This window comes from Melozone crissalis, unplaced genomic scaffold, assembly GCF_028551555.1.
Source record: "Melozone crissalis strain CALT ecotype California unplaced genomic scaffold, PUWL_Pcris_2 ptg000013l_1, whole genome shotgun sequence".
Classification (NCBI taxonomy): Eukaryota; Metazoa; Chordata; class Aves; order Passeriformes; family Passerellidae; genus Melozone; species Melozone crissalis.
This window is the reverse complement of record NW_026535791.1, coordinates 7,736,037-7,756,871: the sequence shown is the minus strand read 5'-3', so window position 1 is coordinate 7,756,871 and position 20,835 is coordinate 7,736,037. Positions and strand designations below refer to the sequence as shown.

The 20,835-nt window shown below is 38.3% G+C and overlaps 1 protein-coding gene across 3 annotated transcripts in view; it reads left to right on the top strand.

Moving 5' to 3' along the window:
• Positions 1-20,542, top strand: part of LOC128934151 (NEDD4-binding protein 2-like 2) — a 41,225-nt gene extending 20,683 nt beyond the window's left edge. For 2 of the 3 annotated variants that reach the window (XM_054271554.1, XM_054271556.1), the window contains exons 8-12: positions 7,870-9,644; positions 12,036-12,121; positions 12,713-12,758; positions 14,331-14,517; positions 19,068-20,542. In XM_054271554.1, coding sequence (XP_054127529.1) covers positions 7,870-9,644; positions 12,036-12,121; positions 12,713-12,758; positions 14,331-14,485 — 2,062 coding nt within the window. In that variant the 3' untranslated portion in view covers positions 14,486-14,517; positions 19,068-20,542. Of the gene's footprint in view, positions 1-7,869; positions 9,645-12,035; positions 12,122-12,712; positions 12,759-14,330; positions 14,518-19,067 lie in introns of those variants that run through there. The other variant, XM_054271557.1, reaches the window with a different exon arrangement.
• Positions 20,543-20,835: the final 293 nt, after the last annotated feature.

Here is a 20,835-nt window from a genome sequence, read left to right as displayed (position 1 = left end):
CTGTATGTCTGAGCTGCATTTGTGGCTCTTTGCAGGCATTTGCTACATGTGCTAAATGCTCAATAAATATTTAGCATTCTCCTTCACTTTACAGAGACTCTGCTTATGGCAGTGCAGCAAAAATTCATTATGTAGGATTATAAATTGAATTCTTTGTATGTAATATGTGGATCGCAGAACATTGTGTTTCATTCTGCTTCTGTTTTGTTCCTGCAGTCTAAACTGAGTTCTTGATTCTAGTAATTAATACTTCGGTGCCTTTCTTGGTCCTAGGTCTAGGTCCTCTTAGATGAGAAGCAACAGGTGGAGGTTGCAACATGGGGAATTTGTATTGGATAGTGGCTTGTGTAATCTCATCCTTGGAATATTCAAAACTTTAATGGGCAAGGCACTGAGCAGTGAGATCATGATAGTGTGTTGAGCAGAGGTTGGACCACATGATCTCCAGAGGCCCTTTCTGACAGAAGTTATTTGGTTATAAGTGATGGAGTGAGAGCAGTGTCCAGAATATCAGAAGAGTTAGCCCTTACCTATCAGAGCAGAGTTTTAAGTCACTAATGGAAGTGCTGCCTGGTCTCAGGGTGTTGGATGCTGGCTGTGATGTTCTTATTCTCAGGCGGACCCTAAGTTTCTGGCTTTAACTAGCAGCAAAACTGGCGGTGCCCTTTATTCTGGTTGTTTCATAGCAGTGTTGGCAGAGTTGTTCAACACCTTTAGCTGCTCCCCTTTTCTCTCCCTCAGTGTCCATTTAGCTGCATTGTCTTTCCAGAACTAGAAGATCATAGTATATATTAGTGTTTCTCTAAAATAATTTTTTATTTTCTGCCCAAAGACAAATTTCTGTTGATGCTCACTAAATTACAGAATTGAAAGACAGTTTTCTGCACCTATTCATCCCCAACACTCTAGGAATAATACAGGGCTGTTTTTTAAAAAGTAATCATCTTTAAGGGGCTAATTCATCATGTCTTTTGTATATCTCTAGCCCTTTGGTAAAAGATATTTGAAAAGGAAAATAAGTGAATACCAAAGTGTAGTATGCAGAAATAGTAAAATCTGGATACTAGCATGACGAAATATGGAGATTTGTTGGAAAAGGTGTAATAATGTCCACAGAATGTGCATTTTAACTGACTGCTCTGTGGTTTCTTAGTATTTCATAGAGCATTTGAGATGCACAGAATGAGTGCAACAAGTGGAACAGATGTTCTGAATAGCAACATTGTCTGCAGTTACCAGTATTTGAATTTTAATGTTGCTATAACCTAGGTTACAGGCTGGTTACTTAATATTTGCTGATACTGTTTTCTTTTACTGTTTTCCTGTTGTAACTCCCCCCTTCCCCTTTTTTGTTTATTCTTTAACTGCTTTTTTCTCATCTGAGTCCTGTGTGTTTTTTAGTGCAGTTGTCTTCATAACTCTGGATCCATCTCCTCCTTCCCTTTTCTTCCCTTCATTATAAACTTGTGTGGAGAGCTACACCTTATTCTCTAACTTTTTCAATGCTTCCAGTCCCTTGCTGATTTAAATGCTGAGCATATAGTACTGCACCCCCTAAGCTAGTTGAATTTTTTTCTTGTTTTGTTAAAAGTAGTGTTTTGTGTCATACAGTATGTTTGTCTTCATTTTTTTTTTCCTCCTTAATTTTGCAGTATTGTCTTGTGTTTGTAAAACTCATGCTTTTGTTCCAGAATTACAGTCTGTGCTTTGGTGGATAGTTAGGTCTTTGCTATAATTTTGCTAATTGAAGTTACTTTAAATACAGCTAAAATCTGTTATTTTTCATGGAAAGTTCCTAACAGGGAATAGTTTATTACTTATCTCCAGAAATTTAAATCTGCTCTCATTATGCCCCTATTGCTTCCTTAGTCTCCCACCCATATTTTTCTTCAACTTGATTCTGCTTGTGTCTCATCTCAAAATTCATTTTACATTTGTTTTTGGTGTGAATGTGCATTGGTAAGAAACGTCAATACTTCCCCCTGTAAATCTCATTTTTACTTTTAAAACCCTTTTGTTGTACTTGCTTATTTTTACATCCTGTTACAATGTCTGTCATCTGTGTTCAGGTGCTAGGATGATGTATCACAGGGTGTGGGTCTTTTTTTTTTCTGGTTAAAGTATTTATTTATTGGAACAGTAACTTTAGAGTGCATGACAAGATGATTGGTACTGTATTTGCAGTGCATAACATTGTCATTGGTGCCCATCATGTTCCCTTCAAAGGACTAAATGTGGCCAGAACTTGAAACTGATCCTCTGAGCCTTCATGGGGGAAAGGCTGATGGTGAAACTGCAGGGTTCTTTCTCTGTATTGTAAGCATTCCCCTTAAGATATAATTAGATCACTTGGAGTGTTTCTTCTTGTCCTTTTTTTTTCACCTTAACCTGCTTTTTAACACCAAGTCGTACTTAACAGTGCAGAAAAATTCAAAGAAAAAAATGGCACCTCTTCTCCATCTGTTGGCATCCATCAGTCCATGTATTTTTGAGGGAGTTGTTTTGTTTCTCTTCTCAGTTTCGAATTGTGTCAGGTGAGATATTTATGGCATCTAGAAGAGGTTGAAACAGCTTGTTTTTCACTTGTTCAGAAAGTAGGTGTTTCATAGTAGGCACTTGTATATTCAGTACATAAACATTTTTTAAACAGTATATTCAGGATTGATTTCTTTAATCTTGATCAACATAGACTATGACTAAGGAGCCAAATTAGGACATTTAAATCATAAGACTTTCATGAACCAGGCAGGACAAAAATCAGTAAAGTCATCTCACCTGAAATTTCTATGGAGTGAATAGACTGTCATTTGAAACTGAATTGCTGTTACCTCAGGAACGTGGGGATTTTGGTGGGTGGGTTGTTTGGGTTTTTAACCTTAGAAAGCAAAGTGCTTGCCCTTTGCCATGTATTTGATTAAATGAACAGCTTCTAAAGGCATGCTTTAATCAGACCAATTGCATGCTATTCTCTGTGTACTCTCTAGATCAAGGTCTTTTGTGTCTGGACTATAACAGGGCAGCAGTCTGATTGATTATACATTGCACAGAACTGTATATACATCATTCCTGTATAAAAATTGGACCAGCTCTTTGAGCATTGTGATTACTTTATTTTATAAAGGTACTTAAATCTCACCACCACTGGCAAAGCTGTTGAGAGACAAAGGAATAATAAATACTGAGTTACTGATTTAATTCAGTTAGTAGGATATTTGCTGATTTGGGGCAGAGAGAATTAATTTGCAACACTAATGTGTAAACATTTCTTACAAGTAATTTGTAGTGAATTTCCTTGCTGTGAGGCAACCTGACATGTTGCTGCTGGAGGTACTCTCACATGTTCCCACCAACCACTTCTTTGTCTTAGCCAGACACTTTTTTCCTCTTTGCTTTGGAGAGTTAAATGAGCATAACAACAAAGTATGCACTTCTTTTCTTTTGATGCAGGGCCAAGGCAGGTGAATCCACCTGCAAGGAGAGTGGTAGAGCCAGCAAAAGGTCATAGTGGAAGTACAAGGGCATCATCTGGAGCAAAGCAGGCAAGGGTGACAAAGACTCTTTCTTCAGCAGCAAAGTGCTAAGTTGAATCTCAGATGTCTAATGGAATTTCAGCTTCCAGGAAACCCAGTAATGCTGGCAAGTTTTGTGGTTTTTTCCAGGTGCTTGATCACATGATAATATAACCCAATTTTCCATTTTTTGCAGAACTAGATGTTTATCACTCATTTCAGTGCTAAAGGCAAGATATGTAACAAAAAGGCTGGTACCTTGGCTTTTTATTTTTTCATTCCAAAATTATAACTTCAATTTTTAGTTGTTTCTGAAGCAAAATTAGGTCACGAGGAATTTAAGAATGTACTTGGACTTACCAGATGAGGAAAGTGAAGTGTATCTCAGTAAATGCCATCTTAGGCAAGTTGCTCTGTAATTTTTATGTTGAAAACACAGTCCAGAGACTTTGGAGATTAATGATGGCATATATTTCTGAAAGACCCTGTACCTCATTGCTAAATGTCATTCAGAATTGGATTTTAAATTTATCTCCATCTTGCCTGATGATTAGGAAACATTTCTTTACTGGTTGTCAAGCACTGAACTGGCTGCCCAGGGAAATGGTGGAGTCACCATCCCTAGGGGTATTTAATAGACATGTAAATGTGGCACCTGGGGACATGGTTTAGTGATGGGCTTGGTAGTGCTGAGTTAATGGTTGGACTCAATGATCTCAGAGACTTTTTCCAACCTAAATGACTCTATAATTCATTACTGTGGGCATTTTTCTATATCAAGCAGACATCAGCTTAGACGCATGCTGGAGTTGAAGTCTGTAAAATTGCAAATAAGTAATTATTTTGGTTTTGCCATTTTTCAGCAAAATGTGACTAATTGCTTTAGATTAATTAGTTAGTATGTTCTACTTCAGTGAAAGTTTCTTCAGCATTTGTTTCTCCAGATGAAAGTGTTGTCTGAGCACTGGCTCTCAGTCAACCTGGTCAATGCGACTTTGAGCAGTAGGATGCAGTGTTAAAGTCACACGTAACAGAGTTATGGCAAAAAGCATTTAGTATTGACTAAAGAGTAGGCTGAGAAATTTAAAAGTGTTACAGAAGGGCAATTCCTACTTCAACAAAGATACCATTATATTTTTTCAGGTCTTTTTATTACTAACCAGATTTCTAAATACATAATATGTAGCAAAATTAAAATACCAGCTGAAATTGCAACTTTTTTCTTTTCCTTTTGCATGTGTTGTATGCCTTTAATAGCAGCTCACTAGCAAATGTCTGTGTGAAAAAAAAGAAGTCTGTCTCCATGCTGGGTCTTGCATTTTCTCTGTGGTTGTGTGCCATATGGTTTTACAGTAAAAGAAACTCAAAAGGCATGTAGGTGGACTAAAAGAGGAGGAACAAAGTTAATCTTATCAAAACTAGTAGACAATTAGCTTAATTGAATGCAAAAACTTCAACATGATATGGGGTTATACCCCAAGCAGGAAATTTTAGCTATGCCATCACAGAGCATTAGAATATTTCCTTGGAATAGTATTTTGTTAGAATCAATTGAAAAACAAAAGTTATCCAGAACTATTAAGTATTTCATTATTCTACATTTTATTATTCTACACTTAGTAGTTCATCATTTTCCTTGTTACTTTAGTCCTTTCTTTAGGAAATTCATATCTTTATAAAACTAATTTCCTTAAACTGTTATAAAACCTCCATATTTGCAAAGCACAAAAATTACATAGTTGTATTTATGATGAACTGTTGAATGTCACTATTCATGATTATATCCAGCTGTAAATCCTAAATCGTCATCCTGGATCAACATTTGTATTTGTTATTATTTTGACATGTAACAATTTCAATGCAGTAATAGCTGTTAGTTTTTCTGGATCATCCAGGGGATTCTTTTCCCATTATTTGGTGGATGTGGTTTTTTTCTGTTCTTGCATTCTAAAATGAATCTCATTCAGTGTGATTTTCCATCCTGATTCAGAATTAATAATAAGGAGACTAAGAAAGTGTGCAGACCTTTAAGACTTTTTCTCTCATTTTTGCAATTCTGATGCAACATCCCAGCCTAAGAAAGTTTCTATCAGCATTGTCCTGAAAGTGTTGTCAGATGTGTCAGGGGATAGACATCAGAAACATGCTTGCACCAGTATTAGGGAAGTTCATTTCCAGCAGCAGCAGTGCAAATTCACATCTGGAAGAAGTAAGTGATAAGCAAAGTTTATCTACAATAATATCAAGACTGGAGAAGTTCATTCCTTACCTGTGTCAGTGCTGACATGGATAATTTAGTTGTCATTTCTGCAGTTGTTCTGGCAGCACAAGGGCTTTTAGGTACAACAATAAATCCTTCTTGGAATTGGTGCACAGATCTGATGTTTTATTCCCCACTACATTAAAAACAGTTAAAATTGGGAGATTATTTTCTATTTCACTGGTAAAGGGGTTTATGAATCTGAAAACTCCAGAGAATTTCCTTGTCTAAAACCAGTTTCAAATTATGAATTTTCTTCACTAAAGAAGAAAATTAATGTCAAGATTAAGATATAATCTTGGATTAGTATATTATTTCTGCATATGTGGGCTATATGTAAGAAAGTAATCTGTCCAGCTACTATTGCAGGTACTTAACTTTAATATCATTTATTTCAGTAGACAAATAAGATCTATTCAATCCTAAAACTTTGCCATCCTATATCTCTTGTTCTGGAGAGATAGGAGGCATGTTGCTGACTATGAAGTGTATTGTGAACAGAATTCCAACATGGTGTGGACATTCCCATGTAAACCATAGGGCACTGTATTGAAAATACACAGATCTGGAAGAGGAGAAGTGAATTTTCATTACTTGGAGGAAAGCACCATTTGGACTTAAATGCCAACAGCTGAAGAAAATCCATTTCTTAGTAGGATTTCTTATCTGGATGCTATTACAAGGAAATAAATTTCATGTGCTTTCCAACAAGGCCACTATGGAGATCTGTAGTGCCCCTTGCAGTGATATCAAGGCACCAAGACTTTTGAATCCTGTTGCAGTCAACAAACTTCATTGCTATGCTGAGAAAGCAGCTGCTGTCCCTTTGCACTCAGAGAATTAGGAGGGTTTGCTTTGTAGAGTTCAAATTAAGGAATAACTTAGAGACTAACAGTGAACAAATTTAAGAATGAATAAAGGATAAGGATAGATTCCCATTAATTCCCAGGCTGCCTCTTATTGATCAGCTTTCCCTCTACATTGACAGTTACTCTTTTATGTTTTGTTTTGTATTGTTTCTCTCAAGAATTTCAGAATACAGCACTTAATAAAGCAGGTAATTTTACATACACATTCCCAAAAGTCAACTAATTTTGCCCTATAATTCTAGCTGCTGCTTTGCCTTAGTGTATTGTGTGAAGTACCATCACAAACAAAGACTTCCAGAAAAGTGAAGAATTACAGAAAAGGAACATGTCTTTGGTACAAAGATTTATCAATCAAATTTAGCTCTAAAAACTTAATATCTCTGAACAATTGAAAAGGGAGATGTTAGGTTCCTGGATGGAATCCTAGACTGGGTTTTTCTTACAAGTTTTCATTTCAGGGTTAGCTGGCTGATGGGCCAAAGTCAAGATTTCAGAGAAGTCAGAGCTGCTTTCTGTTACATTTGATGAGAAATGCAGACAAAATAAATAAGACTTCTGAAAAGAGCTACAAAATTAACTGTAAACATGTCATTTTTCCTACAGCATCTTAATTTTTCCACAGTGTATTATTTTGTTGGTAATAAAGTATGAAATATTTCTTCCAAATATTTATGATTCAAGACTTAATATACTGAACAGTAAGTATCAGAGTTGCTGTAGTCACTGTAACTTTACATTGTTTGGATTTTGGTTAGTATGTTTTGAATTTGAGTATTTGATCTTAATGGATGACATTGTCCTCTACCTTGTTACTTTCAGCTCCTCACAGCATTTACTGAAATTTCAGAATAGCACCAGCTTTTCAGGATCTATTATTCAAACATCATGCTAGAAAGGCATCTAGAAACACAATGTATGGTCTAACAATGATTTGTGATACTTTTTGTAAAGCAAAGTTATTGAGATGGCACCTGGGTTTACTTAAATGGATTTAAATGTTCAGGATTGTCCTGAATTGTGTTGATTAGGCATTTGTTTAACCAACAGAAGGTGTTATCTGAGATATTATCAACTGAAAAATGCAGATAGTCTGTATTTGTTCATCATAGTAACATAAAGTACCTATTCTTCATATTGATCACCATGAATACATTATTGCTCTAACTTAGTGGGGGCTTGATTTTTTTATTTGTTTGAGGTTTTACATTTGATCTTCTTTGTTTTCATATAGGGAGAAAATTTTAAGCAAGAACCCTGGATTCCTGTTAATAAAAGCAAAGCAGAAGAAAAAGAGAAAAAGAAACAAAGCAATGAAAAGTAATCGCACAGAAATTACAAAGAAAATGTTATGTGGAGTAGCTCATCATCCAATTCCAGGTGACCATGACGGATCAGAAAGTGAAGAGGATGATTTGGAAGAAGAAAACAAAAAATCAATGTGTACATTCAGCAAAGGCCCGGAGGATCCAGGAACAGTGTGTGAAGAGCGGCCTAAGAGTAGTGATGAAAGCCTAAAAGAAGATGCAGGGCTTTCAAGAGAGAGTTTTCTGGTTACTGTGCCTGAGGTCTCAGTGATGTCAAATAGTGCATGGAAAAATGAATTGCCTGTAGAAAGTGACAGTTTGCTTTTAAGAGATGTAAAACCTTTTTGTACTGAAAACCTAATCAAAAATGCAGTAGATGACAAGGAAGCAAAGCAGAGGCAGAAAGACAACCTCTGCAGTTTCCTAACAATAAGCAATGATAAAACTTCTGTCCAGAAAACAGAAGGCATTTCTGAAGACTATGATATGACATTGTTAAGCACAGAAAACAAACTGGGATCATGCCAAATTACATGTGAACCTGACTTGGAAGCCAAGGGCCTAAGTTTAAACAGTGAAGAAAAAGAAATCTCTCAGTATTGCAGTTCAAATATACTTAATAATGTGACTGATGACACAGAGGGCAAACGTCCATTTTTAAAAGCAGAAGAAACTACCTCCAATGCCTGGGCTTTTTTTTCAATTAATTTATCTACTGAGGAGTTGCAGATGGGCTTCAATGCTCAAGTTTCTCTCTCTCCTCGCTCTGAGGATAAATGTGTAAGTAAACAAAAATCTCAAAAAGTGAGGAAACCTGAACAGACTCACATGAACAGTTCAGCAGAGCTAAACTGCTATCAGTCAAATGAGGGATTGGTAAAGGAAAACCGTCTTGAAACAGAAACTGAGGAAGTTGGCAATGTAATAAGCAATGGTCTGTCTGCATCCCCAACTGGTGAAATGCACTTTGATTCCCTAGTGGAAGCCAGGGCTGCCTTCTTGCAGGGTTCAAGTGAAGTAAATGTGCCAATAAATGATGCTACACCAATTACACTGAAGAGGAAGAGATACAGGAGAATTGTCAATTTAGCACCAAAGTTTAACCTGCCAAGACAGATCTTTGCTCATACAGAGGAAGGGAAGGACGTCCCAGTAAGAGAAGATATTCCCCAAAACAGTGTTTTAGAAGTGAGGCAAAATTACTTTCTAAGCAAGAACTGTGGAGAAGCACATGAACAGGACCATGCATTGCAGGAATATTCCTCACCCACTCCGGGTGCAGATGCTCTGGTACATAAAATTTCTTACACTCATTCAGGACCATGTTCTCCTATATCAAAATATGCCTGCAGGGTTTGTGTTGATTCCAAAACAAAGGAGGAGCAAGCTACTACACTTCAGCCACAACAGGTAGTTAATAAAAAAGAGGACGAGGGTGAACATGTTTCTTCAGAGGTTACAAATGGCCAGCCAGATAATTTGTCTTCTGTTAAAGTTGTTTCTGAGTGTCTAGAAGATTCTACTACAATGGCAAGCTGCAGTGAAAATGCAAATGGAGCAGATGACTCTGAGCCAGCAAAGGCATCACAGCTTGAAGATTATCAAGATGCAGATGTGAAATGCAGTTTTCTGGGACTTCCCTTATCATTAGGATTTGCTTTTCAACTTGTGCAGCTCTTTGGTTCTCCAGGTCTTCCACTGGGTATAATGCTTTTCTTACTACTCCTATGTAAAACAAAAAAACCCCACAATCTCCTCAAAACCACAAACAAAAAACAAAGCACTCCCTCCAAACCAAAAAACAAATGAAAATACTATGGTTAGAAACTCATTTTTATTGCAGTTTTTTAGTTAAATATTAAGGCTGTTGAAACAAATCACTGCTATTTTGGTGACAGTTTTTAGTTTGTACCTAAAATCATCCATCTCTGTCAAAGGGGCTTTTGGTTTGGACTTGTATTTGCAGTCTTTTTAGTAACAAAAATTGGCTAACTTTAAATCCAAACATGAAATGCTTGCTGAATTTTTAATATATCCCAGTAAGACTTTTCTGTATTGATTACAGAACTAAATGATGTTTGAATGCATCCTACTGAGTAAGACTCTACTGTGATGATTATGGAACTAAATGAAAATGTGGAACAAGATGTGTGCACTTATATAAAGGCTGCATGTTTGGTTTTATATTCCAGATAGTAACGTTCTTTTTTATTTTAATAGAGTTTTCATACACTCTTGTGTGGCTTAGACGCTGTTGAAAAACTTTCCCAAAACTAATTTGGTTTGAAATTCAATATCAGGCCTACAAGATGTCTTCTGAAAGTGAATGTCTTCTTTTTAAGTGTGCCTTATTAATAAGTGTCCTGGTGTTGTGTACTTGCCTTCCAGAGCTCCAGATATTTTTGTACTTTCAGTTTAATACTTTCAAGTTATTAGGTAAAAGACGAGCAATCCTCAAAGGAATTGAGTGTGCCAGCCACCATTTCCCAGCCTGTATACTGCAGGCTCATGTAATCCCACAGAGCTGTAACCAGTGAAAACAAGAGTTTTGTTTGGAAGTCACCCTAGAACACCTGCTGAAAAAGACATATTCCCTGTGCATCATGTTTTTCAGCTTCTTGAGTCCCAATGTAGTGGAGAAACTTTAACTTTCATTTAGCCAACAATTAGGATTAAAAAACATAGGCCAGCTTTTCAGTATACATTTGTTTGTTTCAATAGAATTTAAAGTTAAGCATGAACTTTCATATGAAAATTTTAATCTGACAGCTGAGGAGTAGCTTATGTCATTTATCTGCTCAAACTGACCTCAGGATTCCTTGTTGCTTTTTAAAAGTCCATGGCAATGCCATCTGCCAGAACAGTGATGCAAATCGTAGGAAGCATTACTTGGCTTTAGGTCCCTAAAGGGGGACATAAAGGACTGCTTTACCTAAATCTGGCACCACACACCAAGGAATTTGCCATATAGAGCTGAAAGTAAGCAAAGAGGTGCTGTTGATGTCCTCAGCTGTTGCATATAAAACATTTTTTCTTCTCCGAACTTGATGAATCTTCATATTTGTGATCTTAAATTTTATAATGTTAGAGGGAGTTCGCCATGACTTGAAAACAGGCATCTTCCAAGAAAGAAAAAGAATAACATTCAGAAGCACTCAGTAGCTTAATGAACCAAATGTCCTTCTCCTCTGAGTCAGTAACAGGTGACATTCTCTGGAGTTTAGGTGAGTTTCCTTTGGAAATAACCTTCAAGAAATACAAATCTACCCCAGTATCTCTCTGAAGCTCTGCCAGCTTGTGGCTGCTGACTGCTGGGGTTTTCCCACCAGAATTGTGCCTGGCTGGCCACATTCTCCTTTGTTATTATTATCCTACAATTCCAAAAATTATCCTGCTTTTTTTTTTTTTTTTTTTGTGGCATTCAGTACATTGACAGGCAACTATGTATGGATGCACACATTTGAGTGGTATTATTTTACAACACTTGGAATTACAGTCAATCTTTATTGAAATTATTTTGGAAGGGAGGTTTTTGGTAAATAAATGTCTTTGGTTATTTATAAATGGAAGATTTAATTGCATTTCTTGCTTGTATGATCCTTATATAAGTGTAGAATATATTTCAGACACTTTTCCTATAAAGAACCTCTTTTCAGCTTCTTAAAGAGTGTTAGAGTTAAAACATTTTAGGAAACACCTTCTCTAGTGCAAAAATTCTTATAATCAAGCATTTTAAATTTTAAAAGTTGTTAATTAAGTTGAATTTAATTTAAAGGCTGAAAACTTTGTTTTTCTTGTGTGTGCCTATTTTTAGGGGAGTATGTGGGGGAAACGAAAGTATGGTAGGAAAGTCTTTGTCTAAATAAAGAAACGAAACCCAAACCTCCTTCCCTCTCTTTCCCCTCTTGTGCACTGGCCTTAGATTCCAGAAATTCTAAATTCTGATTTTGCTGCTGGCTCATTTAAATATCTGCTTAAAAAAAAAAAAAAATATATATATATAAATAATGTGTGAAAAATTCTTAATTCAGTGATATATTTTGGCTGTGGAGAGATCTGAACACTCAACTGCAAAAAATATTTTCTTCTGCAGAATCCTTGTTGCCAGATGATTATGTAGTTCCCCTTGACTGGAAAGTTTCAAAGATGATCTATTTACTGTGGAAGACCTCTGTGGAGGTATGAATTTTAGGGGATTTTGGTAGGCTTTCCAATATTTCAGGTGCAAAGGGGAATTCTTCAGTTCTTTATTAGTAAATTTGCTTTAATATCCACAATGAGGAGGCAGATGTTTTTTGTCCTCCTCTGAGTATTTAGAAAACCAGCTCATTGGCATGATAGGATTCAGATTTTAAAAGATCAACTTCAGAAGCGTGCACAACTCCTAGTTAAAAAAGGGTGAAAAAACTTTGATATCTGTGTCTTGACCTGACCTATGTTCATTAAGTACAAGCTACCATCATTCAGATGTTTTCTGTCTTATAGTTTTCTCTCATCATCTGAGCAGATCTCATCCTCCATCACCTCTGCTAGAGCTGCAGCAGAGAAGTCATTCTGCGTGACTGTGGGCAAATTAATTCTCTTTGTCTAGCTGGGAAAGTGTTAACTTATAAATTACATTTTTCCTTGTCCAGTAGTGGAAATCAGGAAAATCCTGATTGAATGCAATGAACTAGTTAATATAAAATAGAGCATGGACTTTGTTCTTGCCCAAAATAACATCTCTTGTCACATACCTTCTTTTTGCTGGACTAATATTATCTATTTTAGGAAAAACAGAAACCAAATGGATTGCAGAATGAAGATGGTTTGACTGGTAAGTCTATTCTGTGATACAAAAACTGTATAAAATTCTTCTTATCAGGAGGGGTATTATCACTAATTGGTTTTTGTTACCAATTAGTGATAATACTCCTCTTTGTGCAAAAGCACAATGATGTGATAAGTGAATTTATGTTGCCGTTGATTGTGTCCATAGTCCACAGAGCCATGGTTGCTGTCATCACTTCATTTTTCCTCATCTAAGTGCTAAAATTGCCTTATAAAGTTTCCTACATTGAAAAATTCCAGTAATTAGCTCAAGTTTATCCATTCTAGATCATAGTGGTATTTAGCATTGTATAGTCTTTCTTAAGACTTTACTTCCCTGAAAGGTTGAGTATCTTCAAGTTAATTAAACTTCATTAACACTAAAAGTTGGCAGCATAATAATAGAAGCATGGAATTATTTAGGTTGGAAAAGACCGATAAGGTCATTGACCCAACCATTAACCCAGCATTGCCCAAGTCTGTCCCTCAGTGCCACATCTACTTTTTTTTTTTTTAACACTTTGGGAGATGATGATTTCACTACTTTCTGGGCACCATGTTCCAATGCCCAGCCGCTCTTTCAGTGAAAAAAATTTTCCTAATATCCAATCTAAACATCCCCAGTGAAACTTAAGGCCATTTCCTCTTGTCCTGGCATTTGTTATCTGGGAAAAGCGACCAACCCCCACCTGGCTACCTGGCTACACCCTCCTTTTAGGCAGCTGTTGAGAGCAATAAGGTCCCCCCTAAGTCTTCTTTTCTCCAGGCTGAACAACACCCCCAGCTCCCTCAGCTGCTCCTCATCAGACTTGTGCTCTAGACCCTTCCCCAGCTCGACAGCCTTTCTCTGGACATGCTCCAGCACCCCAGAGTCTTTTGATAGTGAGGGGCTGAAAACTGAACCCAGAACTTGAGGTGTGGCTTCACCAGTGCCGAGTACAGGGGCACAATCCCTGCCCTGCTCCTGCTGGCCACACTACTGCTGGTACTGACCAGGAGGCCATTGGCCTTCTTGGCCACCTGGGCACAGCTGGCTCATGGTCAGCTGCTGTCAAACAGCACTTGAGGTCACCCACCTGGGCAGGAAGAGATATCAGGGTTCATGTGAAGCTCTGGACTTCTGCACACATTAATTCCTGCAGTGTGGAAGTTATGGGATAAGGTTGCTCGTTGTCTTTTTCTGTGATTTCCATATTAATGCACTACAATTTCACAGGTTCTCTAACAGGTTTAAAAATACACAACAGTAGTTCCCTGAAAGCTGGTAGAATTTGCTGTCTAAAAGAGGAGAGAAGTTTCTCTGTTTTAGGAGAAAGGCTGTTTCTGGAGAGGCAGTGTAAGAGTGGGAATAGACACACACATGCATGGGTGTTTTCTCTCACTCCCCACCCCCTATGAGAGACAAAACAGAAAGATTTCATTTATTTTATAAGGCATTTAGGACGCAAAAATCATGAAGATTCTGGTAAAATAAAAGCTTGTTCTAGAAATACTCTATCTTGACACAACAGAAATGAGAGACTATGTAAGGTAATTTCAGGTGGTTTTGGCTGCAGTTTCTAATTTCTTTATTTTTTAGATAATATTATTAATCTTGAAGATCTAAATAAAAATCCCCAAGAGAATAAAGACTCTTCTGAAACACTATCAGACATGGAGTTATGTCAAGATGTGATAGAGGAGAACATCATAACCTGCACTGGCTGTCTAGATGCTGCATTTCATCAGTCATGAGTGACTGTCTTAAATTCTGCATGAACAAACAGGTAATCAGTCACCTTGTGAATATTTTACTCTTTTAACTTTACTAAGTATCTTTTTATTATATTTGACCAAACATCTAAAGAATATTGTTTGTTATAATTTTTAAGGTGCATTTAGTATCCTCCAATTTACTTGGGTTTTAACCGAGTTAGGGTTGAGGGTTGTTCAGATTTTGTTTCTTTCAAGCCTGGATGGGGAAAAGAGAAGGCAGTATTTTGTTATTAAAGCCATATGATTTCATTTTTTCCTCTGAAATCTAAAACGTGTGGTGAAGTGAAAGCAGCAGGGTAGGATGCCTAAGAGGTGGAATTTATTCCCATTTTGGTTGCTGTGGCAATCTGTTGTGAGTCATCACAGTCCCACTTTTCTTGTCTTTTCAGCATGGAGAGTAGTGCTGGCTCCATTAAGAGTCTTATTATGAAAAGAACTCTATGAATAATAAAAAAGTATTTCACCAAATTATGAAGAAGTGGCAGTTCTGCTTTTCAGTGGAGAAACAGTAGGAAGACATCACACTAAGACTTGGTATATTGAAGTGTTAAATTTTCATTAATGTTTTCATTTGGTGTGACAAAGTGTGCTATCGTGTTCTTGCTTGTCTCATGAATTTTTGAACCCTTTGGTAACTTGGCAAAGTTTCTTTGGTTTGTTTATGAGAGATATTCTGGGAAGATTGAGATAAAAAGGAAGGATTATGGGTTCCAGCAGGAAAATGCTAGCTTAACTTCTCTATCGTTTGCTGTCAGTTGTTCCTTCCAAAATGGAAAATGGATTAATCTGTAGTTTTTAAACAAATAAACTGAGGTACATGGGAATAGAGTAACCTGCACCATGAGCAAACTGAGCCATTAAAAGATTCCACATCCTGAGGCTTAAATTGTTCCCATCTAGAGATCTCAGGACTGCTGGAATATCATCCACATGGGGTGTGGTCAGGGGGTCTTTGTCACCTGGTACCCTGTGTCTGACCTGACCATGCCTCCAATCGATGGCAGGAACAGGTCAAGGAGGTGGGTGTGCACTGTGTTGCAGCTGTTATAAACCCAGAAGTTTTCACAGTGGATGTTCATGTCACAGGGGAAGTAGTTGAATACTTTGGGTTGGAATTCAAACCTCTTGGATGGGGTTTGATTTGACTATATGTCATTGATGACAAAAATGACATTGCAGGCTGATTAGTTGGTACCAGCTACCAGTGTAGGAAGATGTGGGAGATTTCTGTGAACCACGTGGCCCAGAGAGCCCTGGTCTTGCAGGATGCTCTCAGCACAGATCATTAATAACATCAAGAACATCTGGTAGCAGTATTTTCCTCTTAAATAATCAGATACTACAATATTGGGCAAGCAAATAAAAATATTTTCACAAAATACTTAGGTCTACACCTGTTACCAATTTTTAGAAGCTACTTATTTATAATATTGCAATACAAACACTCTAGAGGCGGGATTTTGGCTTACAATCCTGACTGGATGTCTGTGTGGGCTTGTGTCCTAAGCTATTATCCAGAAATGTCCAGGTTATTGATTAAATATTTATATGCTAAAGAAACAGCTTTGAAGCGCTATGTTCACTTCCTGGGAGAAAATGGTGAAATATGAAACTTCTTCCTTTTGTGCTTCAAGAAAGGAAAGACACATGCTAGCAGATTGTCCTGCCTTATTGTCTGTACCTTTATCTGGTTGCTGAATCCAACAAACTGTTTTTTCCCATCAGATTTACTCCTTTGTCTGTCTGCTCTGCTACTCCCAAAATTGTTTCAGTCTTCCTCTCCTGCTTGTCATGAGCACAGCAGAAATGACCCAGAGCCCTGCGTGTTTGTCACCCAGCCACTGTGTGCTGCCAGGAAACCCCAGTTTGTTACGCTGTCTTGCAGTCTAACATTCTACTGTGTCAGCTTGTGTTAGTTCTCTGGAATATAGAGTGAGAGCAATGCAGACTTTCCCACAGAAGAAGACTCCCCATCAGTGTTTGGCTTACAAAAAGGCCATGCACTGTCTCTGCAGGGCTTGGCCATTGATATCTATGGTGGAATGGGGAGATACAGCTGGAGTTTTATGTTGGGGTTTTTTGCTTTGCTTTGTTTTAGTTCAGCATTTGAAATGAGTCAGGGAAGGCCCTGAAGGCTGTTGGAGGAAAAGGATGAGACACCAGAGGTCAGATGGGTTTAGGCTACTCTGGCGTTGGGATCTGCCATCTCAGAGCAGGCTGATGCAAAGGGTAACTGCTGCCCAAAGTGTGAAGTGCCCTTCCTCCCAGCCCTGCTCCAGATAGCAGCTCCAGCAACTGCTGGCTGACACGAAGGCTATCATTAATTCACTAAGCCCACAGCAAACAAATCAATACTTTCCTGCTGGACTGAGGCACTGAGATAAGCTGCTGTAAGGTCCAGCTCAGTGCCAAGGCTGGGGCAAGGGAACAGATGAGGTCGTGCTGCTGCAGATAGGAGGAGGGGACGTGCAGGGTGTCCTGTCTGGGCAGCAGTCAGTTCTGATATCAGGGGCCATGTATTCTACAACCAAACCTTCAGGTAGAGGATTCTTTTAAGCTTTTACAAAAGTAGAATGTTAGAAGAATTAAACTAAGAAAAGTATGTGGAAAGGAAGAAGCATGTCTTGGGGTTTTCATTTGGCTCATGCTCACTGTCAGGCACAGGCCACGGGGTAACGCAGATTCCACGTGAGTATTCCAGTGCTTCCACAATGTCTGCATACAGGCATTGTAAAAGACAGGTGAGTTTTCCTGATCAATGGTGCCCCTGGCTTTGAGGGATAAGGTTGTCTTACCTTACCACAAAATAATTCCCCTCTGGTTCCTGATTAAAGCCGACTTGCCAAGAATGATGTCCCAGAGTGGTTGTGAAACTGCTCGAGTGAACAACTGTAAATGTTGAAATGGATTTCATTCCTTCAAATGTTGGGGGGAAATAAAAAATTAGGAAAATTGAGACATTCCTAACAGAAAGATTTTAAAATCATAGGAAATCAAGGGAGAGCTAATACGATCATTTTGGTCCCTTTAGATTGGAAAGCAAACTGAGCATTACTGGCCAAATGCAACTTTAATCTGCTAGCCAGATGAACATGCTTCTGTATTTATATTGTGTAAGGATGTTTGTATCCCAATGGGAGGGTGAACAGTGTTCCTCTGTGAAAATACAGGGTTAATCTCAAGCTTTTGTGAGAGCTCCTTATTGCAGCATTGGCAGCACATCAGTATTTGCTTGGGAGATTAGGCAAGAGTTCCCAGTTTGAGAAATGTTGAAATCAGTGAAAACAGCATTATTTTGGTGCCTAGAAGTTCTCCTTAGACCAGGACTCACAGATGCCAGTGCAATACAAATGTGTCTGTTGAAGCATTTATCTGTAGGACTACTGCAAGGCAGAAGCTGACACGTTTCTTTCTGAAGTACAGCAGTCAGTAACTCCCTGCAGGAATGCTTCTTCCACAAGAGCCCTGAAGGCTGTGGTTTTGGTGGGACAAATCTCTTGATACCCCGGTGTTATCCTCCTTTTCCTGGCTGTGCAATTCCAAGCACTTCCCTTTCATGGCTGTAATGCTTCTGAGTGAGGCAGTTCAGCTCTAACATCTAATGAAGACATCCAAAAAGTTTTTGGTCTGAAACAAATTGCCCTGGAGCCCATGAGATCAGGAGGACGTGGGCAAAAAAGCAGGAGTGTATAGCTGGGAGAGGCAGGCCTGATTTTTGGCTAAAATGAAAAAAAATTAATCTGAAGGATACCAAGCAGACTAAAGCAGTCTTCCAGTATTGCTACAAAAAATATCATCCCATGGTCAAACTTCTTCCAGTTTGATACACAGATAATAGTGAAAAATCTTATCTGTCCTTTGATATTTAACCACTAATATTAAACAAAATGAAGCATGAAAAAGTGCACAGAATTATGACCAGAAAACCTCACCTGCATTTTACAGTGCTAACCAGGAAAACCTGGCTCAAAAAATCATTCAAGCAGAGAGTCTAATTGCCTGGGGGAATAAGTGCTGCCCACAGCTGGGTTTTTGGAGCTCTCGAGAAAGAGCAACAATTGGGTTGTGCAGGTGCCTCACACTAACTCTGTAACATGAAAGCCTGTGAGATCCTGAGTGCATGTAACAGGGGAAACAGTGCACATTGTAACAAAAAATTGAGATGTAGCTGTACAATGGTGGTGTTGGCTGAACAGCTGTTCATTACATAGTGTTTGTGATGTGTAGAGGAAAAAAATATCCACTGTGTTACTCTACTCCTTATTTTTCAGCTTTGAAGTGGTAAGGTCCTTACTGCCTCTAGTTTTGACATCCAAGTTCTTATCTTCTTCCTTTTCCACTCTCCTTGCATTCTTTTAATTTTCCTTTGCTTTCCATTGACTGCTTCCTCTCCTTTCTTTTTAACATTTTAAAGAAATAACCAACAGCTGAGTATTAGAAGCTTTAAAAAACATTGGACAGACTCTTCTCAGTCTGAGGGCTGGGTTATCTGTTAAGTCTATTTGCTGCCTGTGCTGTTGCGGAACTTCAGCAGACCCTCTTCTTTTTTTTTTTATTTCAGAACCTTCTCGCTTTAATTCCACCATGGAAGGACTTCAGTTGGCCACCAAGGATTTTAAAAGTGAGGGACAACCTGGAAGAGAGAAACCACTGTAGATTTTTTGGTATACATCTTTGGCCACCTCCTCCCAACACTGCCCCCCAGTATTGACCTCTCTGACCACGTAATAATGATCAAAATTGAGATAACTTTATGTATGGCAAAAGGTCACTTTCTGAAGCCTTTGGGATTTACACTATTCCAGTACATCTTCAAGTGTGGTATAAAGAGGTTGAGAGTGGAGACCAGGGGCATCTGTCACTATGGGGTGTGAGCTTCAGGCTGTGGTATTTCATTCACTTGTATCAGGATCCAGGATACTGGCACAGAAGCAGGCAGTGATGCTCACCTGCAGGAAATGGTGCTTGTTTTGTGTCTTAGCTGCCTCCTTCTGCCTTCACCCTCTATCATAACTGCACCCTTACATAATTGCACCTTTACAACCTCAGATGGTAAACATCTTCATCTGTCCTTCCTATTCACTCAAAAAGGGGTGCACAACTTCCATTCTTTTCTCCTGAAACCAGCCTTTATGCTTCCCCTCAGCTAGACTCATTTGGGAATTTGGGACTACAGAAACAAGAATATTTCACTATGGAACTGATTCAAACATGCTGAAGGAAGGGTGTGTATGGTTTGTGGTAGACTGAGAAGATGTATAACTAGCACTGGTAACCAGTGATTTGATGTTTCTGTTAGTGGTGTTGGAAATATTTATGAATGTAGAGATAAATCATAATTATAAAGAGCAACCTCTGTCAATTATGAGGCATGCATAAGGCTGGACACTTCCTTGTAGGGAGAGGGAGTGACAGCTGTCACCTCATTTAACAATAAAAGTGTGAGAAAAGATTAAGGAGAAGCAGGAAACATGGTTGTGTCTACTTGTCAGAAATAATATTTCCCACTTGTGTAGCTTGCAGATCCAGAATATTTCTCCATTTATTCTTTGATCTCCTCTTCCTCACCTTTCCCTGCATTTGTTTATACATCAGCTGAAGAGCCAGGACTTGACTGAACTCAGGCTGAAGCTCCACCATGGTCAAATTTGCTGATGTGTCTCCATTTTCTACTTAAATACTGCATCTACATGAAAGCAGTTAACAATGTATGTATTTCTAAATTAATGTTGTTCCACTTGCAAAATTTTCTGGCTGCATTGTTTGAATGCATCTCCCATGGACATGTGTGTGTCTTCCTTGGCTAGAAATGTCCTGGTCTCCTACCAGCAGGACATTATATGAAATGTAAGGGAGAGGAGAAAGTTAGTTCATACCCCTTATAACCACAGCTTCAGAGTTCTGTGTTGTACTAGTGGCAGCAGACAAGTTAGTTTGATTTCAGGAAAATGTCACTCAACACTGTCTTCCTACTTCTACTTATTGAGCGAGAAATCTGAATGCCTCTGTTTTCTGTTACTGAATCCTGGCCTTACAGAATGCTTGAAATAAAAATAGTTTTCAAAATCTCACCGTACTCTTGTATGGGCAAGTCATGTTTCATCTCTTAGTAGAGTGCTGCCAGTTTAAGTTTACTTTAACCCCCTATCTATGAATTTCACTATTTTGTCTCTTCTTTCCTGCCACATTTTCCCCACTTGCTTCAGTGTGTCATGTCCCTGGGGAGCTAGGCTTTCTCCCTGTGTGTGAACACTCTCTTTAGCACTTTTTGGAACCTCAGAACCTAAAGCTCCAGCATTGAGGTTTGGTGGTGGTATGTGCCTGGGGCA